Source organism: Podarcis gaigeae (assembly GCF_964106915.1).
Source record: "Podarcis gaigeae genome assembly, chromosome: 1".
Classification (NCBI taxonomy): domain Eukaryota; kingdom Metazoa; phylum Chordata; class Lepidosauria; order Squamata; family Lacertidae; genus Podarcis; species Podarcis gaigeae.
In genome coordinates, this window is record NC_139678.1 from 35,694,680 (window position 1) to 35,708,084 (window position 13,405).

General features: G+C 43.6%; 1 protein-coding gene across 2 annotated transcripts; it reads left to right on the plus strand.

The window, feature by feature from the left end:
* Window positions 1–5,089: 5,089 nt before the first annotated feature.
* On the plus strand, window positions 5,090–9,520 carry DTD2 (D-aminoacyl-tRNA deacylase 2; the record flags this gene model as incomplete). Of its 2 annotated transcripts, none has more annotated exons than XM_083741923.1 (3): window positions 5,090–5,624; window positions 7,616–7,685; window positions 9,195–9,520. In XM_083741923.1, the coding sequence occupies exons 1-3, from the start codon at window positions 5,319–5,321 to the stop codon at window positions 9,518–9,520; spliced, it is 702 nt and encodes a 233-aa protein (XP_083598049.1). In that variant the 5' UTR covers window positions 5,090–5,318. The 2 variants fall into 2 exon arrangements, with proteins under 2 accessions (XP_083598049.1, XP_083598050.1); XM_083741924.1 differs by having other exon boundaries at window positions 5,114–5,582.
* Between the last annotated feature and the right edge of the window lie 3,885 nt (window positions 9,521–13,405).

Below are 13,405 nucleotides of genomic sequence, written 5' to 3' on the forward strand. Positions count from 1 at the left end.
CAGCCCCCAAAAGGGGCGGGCAACGGAGGCTGCAAGCAAACAAGCAATAAATGGGACTTATCCCTTTTTAGCGACAAAGACTATTAGCACTGCCTTGGCTTTAGGCGATTGGTATGCTGGGGTCAGCGTCACGTTAGGAACCTACCGAGATCCTCAAAACCCCACGAGAGGGCCCACATGTGATCAAACGTTGGCCAGCAACTATTGAGGGTCCACGGCCGGTGGGAGGTTGGGGCCAGTCCACAGCAACACCGCATATCCCTCAAGCTTGGAAACCAAATGGCATTTGTTTTTCTCCTGAAAAACTCAAAAGATGTGCAGAAATGAAGGAGTAATTCTGCTGCTAGGCATAGGTGCTCTCATGAGCAAGGAGTGTCTCCTGCCTGTCTGGATCATCCTCCCTCTCTATTTGTGGGTGCACATATTTGGAGTTTGTTGCCCAGAGATAGGCAGAGTGGGTGGGTTCACACAGACAAAATTGCTAAAGCATTAAAAGCGCACCTGTGGGGACACACTGCAGGGTGGTTGTAGTGACCATGAGGTCTTGCCTCCATCCTCCCATGGAAGCACATGTAGAAGCCTTTCTTGCAGAGCAGTAACTCATTCCAGTCGGCTTTTTTGTACATGGAGAGGTCATTCATTCATTTATATGCCACCTTTTTCTAAAGGTAAAGGGACCCCTGACAGTTAGGTCCAGTCGCGGATGAGTCAGAGGTTGCGGCGCTCATCTTGCTTTACTGGCCGAGGGAGCCGGCGTACAGCTTCCGGGTCATGTGGCCAGCATGACTAAGCTGCTTCTGGTGAACCAGAGCAGCTCACTGAAATGCCGTTTACCTTCCCGCCGGAGTGGTACCTACCGGTATTTATCTACTTGCACTTCATGCTTTTGAACTGCTAGGTTGGCAGGAACAGGGACCGAGCAACGGGAGCTCACCCCATTGCGGGGATTCGAACCGCCAACCTTCTGATTGGTAAGCCCTAGGCTCTGTGGTTTAGCCCACAGTGCAACCCGCGTGGGTTAAAGGTGGCATACATAGTTCTCTTCCCCACCATTTTATCCTCACAACAACCCAATGAGGTAGGTTAGGCTGAGAGATAGTAACCGACATAAGATCACCCAGTGAGTAAGGATTTGAACCCTGGTCATAGTCCAGCGCTCTAAACATTAGGTAAAGGTAAAGGTACCCCTGCCCGTACGGGCCAGTCTTGACAGACTCTGGGGTTGTGCGCCCATCTCACTCAAGAGGCCAGGGGCCAGCGCTGTCCGGAGACACTTCCGGGTCACGTGGCCAGCGTGACATCGCTGCTCTGGCGAGCCAGAGCCGCACACGGAAACGCCATTTACCTTCCCGCTGGTAAGCGGTCCCTATTTATCTACTTGCACCCGGGGGTGCTTTCGAACTGCTAGGTTGGCAGGCGCTGGGACCGAGCAGCGGGAGCGCACCCCGCCGCAGGGATTCGAACCGCCGACCTTTCGATCGGCAAGTCCTAGGCACTGAGGCTTTAACCCACAGCGCCACCTGCGTCCTCTAAACATTACACCACACTAATTTTTTGCCTTAGCCAACAAAATGTCTTGGGCTGGCCCTGAAAAAGCTGCTGCTATATTTTCCGATATTTTGCCCATCTTTTCCCTATGGGACACAACCCCTGCTCTCACATTTGCTTTTCTGGCAGTCTGATGACTAGGCTTAGCACAACCACCAAATACGCAGCAGGTGGGTGGGCTGGCTTTTAACTAATACCATCTCTTTCTGAATGTCTTGTGTGAACCAGCAGGCACCGGCTGTGCTTTGTTTATCTTTTCTCATATGCACCCATTCCCCGAAGGCCCAATAGCACTGCTCAGAGGGAACTGGTTACTTCTGGTTACTTGCTTGCTTAGTCCCTCTCCCTCTCCTCTTCCTCTCCCTACCTCCCTCCAAGGTGCAATAGATCCACCACCTTGGCATCCAAGAGAGAGTGTAGCTATGGAAGCCAGCAGAAGCAGCTACTTGTGTAAGAAGCAGCCACTTCCCCCTTGCACTCAGGGAAGCAGGGCTTTTAATCTGCTTTGAGGTTTTCTTTAATTGAAGGGTTTTCATCATGCTCCCTCTCATGGAAAAGAATAGAATAGCACTCATAATATTTACTTTTATTTGTTTATAAAAAATATGTCATAAAAAAATCAAAGCCATTTACAGCAATAAAACACTAAACCGTACTATAAAAACAGACATCAAGTAACCATTGTGGAAATATGCATTCTTAATTGCATGTGTAAGCCCGGCAAAATAGAAAAGTTTTCAGCAGGGATTTAAAAGTTGGCACAGAAGGCGCCTGCTAATAGGCAAAAATCTCCCACAAATTTCAAAAACAGTGTGAGCAGCATAGGTGACCTCAAATATTTGCCTGCAGGGATGTGTGAGGACTGGGTGTAACAGGATCAGTGCCAGCTGTGCCTCTGGGGCTGATGGATTGCAGACAGGCAGGTGTTGTCTTTCGTGTGATGATGCGTGGATGTGTATTTGGTGCATGTCCCTATTATTAGTTGACTAGGTATGAGGCTGCTGCAGATCTCTACTCACTGGATGATGTTGGGGCAGATCACTTTTTCTCAATCTTTATCTAGCTGAATGGGTTGTTCTGAGAATAATATGAGAACAGGAGAGCCATGTATGCTGCCTTGAACTGCTTGGAGGAAAATGGGATAGAAATACTTAAAATAGTAATCTAGTCTTCACAGTCAGAGTGCATGAAGGGCCGTTTGTTCAACCCTTGAGATGCAAAGTTCCATTTAGACTAGAGCAGGTCTCTCTATCTGGTCCTCCAAACACACCCCTTACTGCTCCTGCTTTGCACTGCAAGTATTTTTGCCCAGATGGTTTGTCTCTTCGAATGCTTGTGGTCTGAACAGGAAAACAGGGTTTGGAATGTGTATAAAAACTAGCCTACTTGTACAAAGGTAAAATTTACATTTACACTGGCTTATGCCCCTCTGAAAGTTCTCTGGAAAGAAATGCAGCGCTTGGGCTGAAAAAAGGTTTCCCACCTCTAGTTTAAAGATTTTAATCTGGCATATTAATATAGAACCAGACTGGTAGCCTCTTCATATGGATCAACAGAAGTTACCCTTGTATGTAATTATATTTATATTTTTGGTGTGTCTGAAATTTGTGCATTTAAGACAAAAAAAAAATGATTCCAGACAAATATACTGTCTTGCCATTTATGCAGTTTGCACTTATTTTACCTTTCCCTGCCTTCTTCTTCCCTGCCACCACTTCCTTTTTTTAAAAAAAGGTTTATTTAAAATACTTAAACCTCACTTCTCCTGTTTCTCTCCAGCAGTACTGCATATGTGTTGTTGATACGGAAGCTGCTTTTCTGCATGCACATGAACACACACACACCAACAGAGAAAGCTTATTTATGCCTGCAGTACAATATTTCCTAAGTACCAGCAAAAAAGGGGAAAAGAACTGATGTTCTGCAAAATCATTATGAACTCTTGTAACATGATCGCTAGTTTGTTTGGTGTGATTAATGTGACCTTTGGTTCTTGCGTATCACGTGGTAGTAAAGCAGTAAACCGGGAGAATCAGCACATCTGGAGAAAGTTATTGAAGTGCTTTCAATTTTCCCTATCCCCATTGCATTACATCATCTGATTTTTATTTTGATATATTAATACATTCTTGCGTCTTTTCCCATTTATTTCCAGTCACTGCATATTCATAAATCTTAGCAGATTTGACATTCAGGTAGAATGCTCCAACATGTTTTTGTAAAAAAAAAATAAGGGTTATAATAGTTAATACAAGATTTCACCACTACATACATCTTTACTGTTTCTTATAACATCTGATACAAAGTGTGATGTGAAGCCATTGTGCTAGGTATCTCCCCATTCTCAGGGATCAATGGCAAGCAGCTTGTGTTGTTGTTGTTTAGTCGTTTAGTCGTGTCTGACTCTTCATGACCCCATGGACCAGAGAACGCCAGGCACCTCTGTCCTCCACTGCCTCCCGCAGTTTGGTCAAACTCATGCTGGTAACCTCGAAAACACTATCCAACCATCTCGTCCTCTGTCGCCCCCTTCTCCTTGTGCCCTCCATCTTTCCCAACATCAGGGTCTTTTCCAGGGAGTCTTCTCTTCTCATGAGGTGGCCATAGTACTGGAGCCTCAGCTTCACGATCTGTCCTTCCAGTGAGCACTCAGGGCTGATTTCCTTCAGAATGGAGAGGTTTGATCTTCTTGCAGTCGATGGGACTCTCAAGAGTCTCCTCCAGCACCATAATTCAAAAGCATCAATTCTTTGGCGATCAGCCTTCTTTATGGTCCAGCTCTCACTTCCATACATCACTACTGGTAAAACCATAGTTTTAACTATACAAACCTTTGTTGGCAAGGTGATGTCTCTACTTCTCAAGATGCTGTCTAGGCCTGTCATTGCCCTTCTCCCAAGAAGCAGGCGTCTCTTAATTTCGTGGCTGCTGTCACCATCTGCAGTGATCATGGAGCCCAAGAAAGTAAAATCTCTCACTGCCTCCATTTCTTCCCCTTCTATTTGCCAGGAGGTGATGGGACCAGTGGCCATGATCTTCGTTTTTTTTATGTTGAGCTTCATATTTTGCGCTCTCCTCTTTCACCCTCATTAAAAGGTTCTTTAATTCCTCCTCACTTTCTGCCATCAAGGTTGTGTCATCTGCATATCTGAGGTTGTTGATATTTCTTCCGGCAATCTTAATTCCGGCTAGGGATTCATCCAGCCCAGCCTTTCGCATGATGAATTCAAGCAGCTTGTGAGACATGCCCAATACCGTAATTTCATGGCACAAATTGTTTGTCTTTGACATGGACTAACAGCATCTCTCTGCCTCTTATGTCTAGTTTGTATCTGAATTCTGTGAGATCTTGCATTTTCATCACTACCAATAAATGTGTGTTCTCACCAATGTGCTTTTATTATTTGCATATTATAAGGCCCGATTGCTGTATTTCTATTCATTATCAACTGTAGCTTTACATTTACATTTGTTTTAAAGGCCCAACCTTGCAGGACCTTTTTCCCCCTATGTGACTCATGCCAGCAAGGCAACCTCACTAACACTAACTGCCTCCTCTGGCCAAGATTTGTCCTCTCCTTGCTATTGTAAGCTGCTTTGAACATATATATTTTTAATCAAAAGGCGGCATACAATTAAACGGTGGCTATTTGACCAAGTATTTGTGGAGCTTTCACCCAATGATTCCAGAGCACTTTTCACGATTCCGATTTCTCTCTCTGGCTTCTGTTCCTTCCAGGCTTTGCTAACAAGACACAATCCTGTTTTCAATGAGCAGCTTTCACTTCCGCCTACGTGAAGAAGGGGGAAATCAAGAAGGAACCAGGAAGTTCCGTCTCCAGGCTCCTGACACTTGTCGCTCGGCTTCCTCCGCCATCAGCGACTGCAAGCAAGGAGTAGAAGGGAAGAAACGCGGGTCGGGAGGCGGGACCGCCATCCTTCCCCGGTTTCCTCCGCCGCGGACCATGGCCGACTCGACCCGGGGTCCTTTTGCCCGGGCCCTTTTGCAGCAGTGCCTGCACGCGAGGCTGCAGGTGAAGCCTGCCGAGCCGGGCTCCGAAGCCGAGTGGGTGGAGGTAACGTCTGCACGGGCAGATCTCTCGGGGTTGCCCCGCTTTGATTTCAATAAGGCATCCCTCGACTTGGCGAGCAGAGATCATCGCTTTCTGCTCCTGTCTGCCTGCTCGTCCCTACCCCCACCAAAATAATAATAATAATAATAATAATAATAATAATAATAATAATAATAAATGTTTCCACCGCCGAGTTGATCTTCAATTTGCACATCACCCTACTTGCTTCCTAAAATAATCAAGATGTCCCGATGTCAATACGGATTATTGTAATAATCGTGAGGATTCCCCCCACCCCTCAAGTGCCGGAAGTACTTCGCTTCCATGGCTTTTTTCCATCGCTTCCGGAACTCAGGAAAAATCCTGAAACGAAATAGTGGACGTTTTCACGCGTGAAGTTTAAAGCCCCGGTTTCTTCTCATATTGCTTAGCATTGCAAAGGCGTCTCCCCCTCCCCCCCCCATTTTTTCTTTTTTTGCATGGGGAACGATCGTCATGGAGCGAACTGCCTAGTAACCAAAATATACATTTAACATTTCGGCGAGACTTAATTCTGAGTAGAGATCAGGTTTTTTCACACGTTACACTGATCACAGGTACGAGCTGTCTCTGCACGTGCTCAGGTGCTAGTATGGAAGAGTGCATAATCGTTGATTGGTGCAGTTCGACTGTAGTGTACACAAGTGCACAGAAAGTACACCCGCTTAATGTAATGTGTGAACACGCCTACTGAAACTTGGGAAGCTGGCCAAACTTTTTCCCACTGGTCCTCCATGAGTTTCGCTCAGGTGGTCCACAGCATGTTTGTAAAAATACAATTAGATTCATGTAGCACAGTACTTTACAGTTGCTACAGCAGGCAGAAAAAATCAAGTGATTCCTCAGCAATTTTCAGGTTGTGAGGAGCAGGGGACAGAGTTTAGGAACAACCACTGCGTTGGTTCATCTAGCAGCTGATTTCCAGAGTTTTGGGCAGGACTCTTTCTTAGGCTGACCTGGAGACACCAGGAATTGAATCTTGCAGTCTACCATTGACCAATAGGCCATGCATATTGTGAAAGCACCTGGAGCGGTGAACATTTGACAACTCAGATTTGACGTACTGGATTCAAATTCATCTCTGACCTACCTTACAGGGGTGTTGCAACACTATATGAATGAGGATAGTTATCATTCTTTTATTAAAATCCTATTTACACAATCCCCCAGATGTTATAGGACATTGTGAATTGACATTAATATTATTGTTGGCTTATTTTGTTTTTAATTGTCTTTTCCTAAGCTGCAGATTAGGCATTATTGTATCAGTACACCTCATGTTTATTCTGAGATCAGCTTATTTGTACTCTGAAGATTGTGACTGGAGATTCAACTGATAGTCGGAGACTAACAATGTATGGAACATGCTTGCTGCTTGGCTGATTTTTGGCTGATTTAACAATTTGAATACAGTTTGGAAAACCTAAGTCTATATTTTGAGTGTATATCAGACACGTGTATGCCTCAAAATAAACTATGTAACTTCGTATTTATTTGTTAAAGAAACAGAGAAAATAAAACATTCAGTTCTCTATCATTGAAGAAGTTGTTTTTAAAAGTATGACGTCTGAGACCCAAAGAAATATGTATCCCAGATATAAAAATGTTTAATTTTATTTGAGTGTAGTCTTTATGGTACTTTCCACAACTTTCCACCAAAGGAAATCTAGCTTGTGACCTTTTAAGTCCTAGATTACCTGTTACTTCAGAATCTAGACATGGAAAATAAATTGCTTTTATTTTGAATACAGAAATATTTTAGTTTACATCTACTGAAATGAATGAGTTATCCCAATTAAGGTTTAAATCCTAGACATACTTCCTGGGGAATAAGTCTCATGCATGTCTATGAAGACATGCATAGGATTGTGGTTTCATGCACAATATTAATAGATCTCTTTAATTACAGTAAAAAACATGAATGTGTAAATATATTTCTTTGTTATTTTGAATAGATACAGCGAGGACTTATAATCTATGTATGCTTCTTCAAAGGGGCTAGTGAAGAAATTATTCCCAAAATGGGTAGGTGTTTAGATAAAATAGTATTTAAAAACAGCCATTTTAAAACGGCACTAAAATATGCAAATAACTGCAGCTGCATCATTGAGCCTATCATAAAATAGTAATAAGAACTTGTTTCATGAGATTTTTGTAATGAAAAGCTTTGAATCATTAAAAACTACTCTCCAGGGAAAGTTCTAAGCAAGTATTTCATTCCGAATCGTTCTGCATACAAGTCCGATGTGCTTTTTAATTAACTTGTTCTTATTAAGGTTTGCTGTTTAATAAGCTTGTTGATGCAGAGTGTGTTATTAATACAGTGCCATATTTAGCTTAAGGCTTGAGGCAGTATTGAAATGTAGCCTGAATCAGTAACTATGTTTGTTACTTTCTGTCCTCCTTTTCTTTTATACTGCAGTTTATTTTGAAAATAAAAATTGTTAAGTGGCACACACTCAGTATCAAGCCTTCTCCTTACAGAAGGCTTGTAGCCAGTGTTGTTCTTCCAAGAAACAGGTACTGCTGATTCCCTTGTGGCCAAAGACTTCTGGCTTTAGCTCCCACTGCATGAACATGTCAGAAAGGGCTTCATACCTTTGCATCTTGTTACCTTTTGATCATCTTCTCTTGCAAATGATATGGGTGATGAAGAGCAGCAAAGGGGTTGATTCTTAAAAATTCTTTTCCATTTGTACTTAAGGCGAAGTAGGATTTTAATCATGGGTTATATCCAAAGAAGTCTTGTTTGCACAAGGCCTTCTGCTTGCACAATGGAATTTCCCCTCTCTTTGCTCCCCCCACATGCCCGCCAATATGTTCTGTGGGTTCCCCCAGTCCTCCAGAACAGATTTAGGGTGGTGTGGTGCATGAACCAAGGAAGGGAGATTGAGGAGAAGTTCTATTGCACAAGTACAAGTCCTGGCACTAACAGAACAGTTTGGTTGGATGCAACCCTATGAGCTTGGACTAGTCTTTCCAAATTAGTTAATAACTTGTGTTATTACAAAGTACTATCTTGTGTACTGCAAAGCATGAGTGAGGACGAACCCAGCTTAGATCCCTTCACAGTTATGAAGTTTAAGGACACACTTGTCTCTTAACATAATCCATGACCCACCAGGTTACCAGGAGAGTGAAATGAAGTGAGAATACATAGCTGTCCCTTTTAAGGCTTCAGAATAAGGGTTCAAAAGAAGTATTTATTCATGGCCCATTACGAGACAGTAAAAAAGTATTAAATTAATTGGGCTTAACCCTAATTCGGTTAGAAATCTTTCTACTTGCTCATTTTTCTTGATATAGAAATGTATACCAGGTAGCCAGTAGAGGGAGCTAATGTACAGGTAAATGTGCTTCTTCTCCACTATTGTATAAGAGGAAACTGGACATTGGAATTCAGGTACTATCCCTGTTTCACGATGCCTGTGTCTTGACTTTTGTCCTTATGGGCAGAATTTAACTTGCTGCATTGCTAATGCATGACCACAAACCTACTAACTGCAATTGTTTTTCCATTCTCTGTCTTTGCAGTCAATACGCTCGTGAATGTGAAGTTGAGTGAAACAGAAAGCGGCGAATACGTTTCTGTTCTGGATTTGCCAGGCAGCATATTAGTAATACCCCAGGCCACGCTGGGTGGCAAACTGAAGGGGAGAAGAATGCAGTATCATTCCAACATTGAAAAGGAAATCGGGATGGAGCTGTATTCCCAGTTTGTGACTCAGTGTGAACGAGAACTGACTGCAAATACCAAATGTGCAGAGGCTGGGGTTGCTCTCAAGTACGGCACATATGGAAACCGGCAGGTGTTGAAAGTGGATACAAATGGACCTTTCAGTCATATGATTGAGTTTTGAGGAGGGGAAAAGTGATTTTTTTTTTTAAGGACATGCATACTGCCTAAGGCGGGGGTCAGCAACCTGCGGCTCCAGAGCCGCATGCGGCTCTTTAACGCCTTTGCTGCGGCTCCGGGGCGGAGGCGAGGGGAGGAGGCGCATTTTCTGGGCGGAAACACGCAAAAAGTCGCTTATGATTGGATCACTCCCTTATCTACTGGGGGCGCCTTGATCGCGCCGAAAACCTCTCCGTTTGGATTGCTTGCTGCCTATCCAAGTCGATTCGCTGCTGGGAGCCCAGCGCGCTACGCAAGCTCATTGCCGCATTTTACCTTTCCTGGGGAGGACTCGGCGCGCCTGGCGGATCAGGTTGTGGGCGGATCAAGTCGCGGTCGCGTGGAATTTGTGCTTTGTGACCGTTTGAAGTGGGGTTTTTTTCTTGGGAGGCTGGGCGGCGGGAAGAGAGGGAGGCTTGTGGTAGTGTCGGGGCTTGTCTCTAGCAAAGTAAGTCCTTGCTATTTGGTCACATGCGCAGCATTCTCCTTGTGGGGGTGAGGTGGCTTCGGCGCTCCAACGCTTGCTTTGCCGGCTGCTTTTAAAAGGATGTAACCCGTCAGAAGGCCATTCTGGCTCAGAATCATAAATGGAGTGATATTGAAAACCTTCCCAAACAGGACAAACTTGTATTCGAAACATGGAATGCCATCCCCAGCACTTATATAAACATGAAAAAGTATGCATTTGGAGTCCTGTCGATCTTCGGTTCCACATATGTATGTGAGCAGGTCTTCTCCAACATGAACTATATTAAAAACAAACATCGATCACGCCTCACAGATGACAGCTTGCAAGCCTGTGTGAAAATGAAGGTGACGTCTTACAGCCCTGATGTGCAGACACTGAGCACTGAGGTTCAGGAGCAAAAGTCCCATTAACCTGGTTACCTGGTTGTAAATTAAATATTTTAATTAGCTATTAATTTGTCCTTTTTTCTTGAGATTGACAGCTGACTGCACGATCCTGTATATATAGCATTAAGGCAAGAAACAATATATACAGTGTTATATTTGTTTTAAATGTTGCAATGTTTTTGCGTCTCCCAGTTGTTGTTTTTCTTCGGAAACGGGTCCAAGTGGCTCTTTTTGTCTTAAAGGTTGCAGACCCCTGGCCTAAGGAATGTTGCACGGTTGTGTTAAGAAATATAGTTCAATTGATTCTAAGCATTTGAGAGCGAGGAAAAGATTTCAGTAAACCCAGCTAATAAATATATTTAATTCTTTTGAGTTAAAGTGCCTCAAAATGTCTTCCTCCTTCGTGTATGGGACCTAACTAATCAGAGGTTCTCATTTTTTGACAAAAAGAGGCCCAGCTGCAGAACTGTCTTTGAATCTATTATGTTGGTAATGCCACCACTCTCTGTGGGTTGAGGAGTGATGAAACAGGAGATGGCCTTCACTTTTGAGATTCCCAGGTTGTGGCATTGGGTCCATTTTGCACCACCACCATGTGCTTTTTGACACTGAGTCAAGACAAACTTCATTATCCAGGCCTTTGGCTGAGCAGACGTCTGCCCTTCTCCTACATACTGCTATTCTGCAGTGCTGCTTTGCTAGGCCAAGGTAGACTGAGTACCTTTTCTTTTATTGTTGCTTTTTTGTAACCTGCCCTGAGGCAGTGAAGGGTGGGCTATAAGTACAAATAAATAAATCAATATGTATAGTAACCAGTTCCCAGGATTCTATTTTTGTTCCACTCTAACATGACAAAGAAACAAGATGTCCACCATAACAAGGGTGAAGGATGAAGAGACATGTTCATGGCCTCTACTTGCTTTCAGCCTATGCCGATGATTAGGTCATCCTTGAACCAAACTATAGCTCTGTAACTTTTCTGTCAGCAGCAGAGCATTACAGACTTTGAGGAAAGATGCAGCAGGTGATGACAGGGTGAACAGCGGATTTGTTTTGGATCTTTAGCCTTCCATGCATGTGTCAGGCTGAATAGATTGGCACTGCGGCATCCACATGGGTGAGAAATGGTGGCTGAGGCAATTTTGTTATTGTTTAGTCGTTTAGTCGTGTCCAACTCTTCGTGACCCCATGGACCAGAGCACACCAGGCACTTCTGTCTTTCACTGCCTCCCACAGTTTGGTCAAAGTCATGCTGGTAGCTTCAAGAACACTATCTAACCATCTCGTCCTCTGTCGTCCCCTTCTCCTTGTGCCCTCCATCTTTCTCAACATCAGGTTCTTTTCCAGGGAGTCTTCTCTTCTCATGAGGTGGCCAAAGTATTGGAGCCTCAGCTTCACGATCTGTCTTCCAGTGAGCACTCAGGGCTGATTTCCTTAAGAATGGATAGGTTTGATCTTCTTGCAGTCCATGGGACTCTCAAGAGTCTCCTCCAGCACCATAATTCAAAAGCATCAATTCTTCAGTGATCAGCCTTCTTTATGGTCCAGCTCTCACTTCCATACATCACAACTGGGAAAACCATAGCTTTATCTATACGGACCTTTGTTGGCAAAGAGGCAATTTAGGGTATGTAATTCTTCCTGCTTTTGGTGGTGGCACTTTGTATGCCACCCCAACCCCCCCAAAATACGCCAGCTCCTTTTTTTGGACTTTAAAATTGAGCATTGCCAATCATAAATATAGACACTTTGTTAATGGTGAATAAATAGTACTGAATCTTCGATTTTCAGTGTTTGCGACATTGACCTGTGTGCTGCTTGCTCTGTGATACTCTGGGGTGAATAATGTGTTCAAGTTACTCTCTTTTACAGAAAAGAAATAATTTCTATTCTGTCCTCTTGTAGTGCTTGTTTCTTATCATTCCAGAGGCATGCATGTTGCTTGATGATGAGCTTCTATATTCCAATATGTAATGAGATAGTAGATGACTAGTTGGCTCCCCACTTGCTTATATTACAACCACTTGCAAAATCAACAAAAGTAAATTCCCTAACGTAGCTTTGATCTGTACATCTTTTACTATTTGACTGCTCTAAATTTCATAGCAGTACATCATGTTCTTTTTAACAGTATTTGGATATTGGTCACGATATAACTTCTTAATTCCATGCATATTAAAATGTGAATGTAAGGCGCTTAATCAATTGCAATGCACTGCATTAGAAAGAGATTACAACATTTTGGATTACAGACAAGGGGAGAGTGGAATGGTACTGTGGAGACTATAATAATCAGCTGCCCTCATTATTATTTATTAAATCTTTATATCACCCTTCACCTAAAGATCACAGGGCAATTCACAACATAAAAATACATAATAAAACAAAAAGAAACCAATAACCCCTCCCCACACACATATAAAAGGACATAGAATGTTAATCAGCCAAAGGCCTGGTTATAGAGTAATGTTTTCGCCTGGCGCCTAAAAATATGTAATGAAGGCGCCAGGCAAGCCTCCCTGGGGAGAGCATTCTGCAAATGGGGAGCCTCCACAGAATCTCAAAATTGTAGAGTTGGAAGGGACCCTGAGGATCATCTAGTTCAATCCTCTGCTGTGCAGGAATATGCAGTTGTCCCATACAGGGATTGAACCTGCAACCTTGGCATTGTCAGCGCCTTGCTCTAACCAACTGAGAAAAGGCCTCTTCTCGTGTTGCCGCCCTCTGGGCCTCATGTGGAAGAGGCACACAAAGAAGAGCCTCAGGTGATGAGCCCAGGGTCCAGGTTGATTCATATGGGGAGAGCTGGTCCTTGAGGCATTACGGTCCTGAGCTGTTTAAGGCTATATAGGTCCAAACCAGCACTTTGAATTGGGCCTGGAAAACTAATTGGCAGCCAGTGCAGTTAGGTTAGGATTGGTGTAATATGCTCAAACCATCTTGCACCGTTGAGCAACCTAGTCACCAAATTCTGCACCTGTTGAAGCTTCCAAAC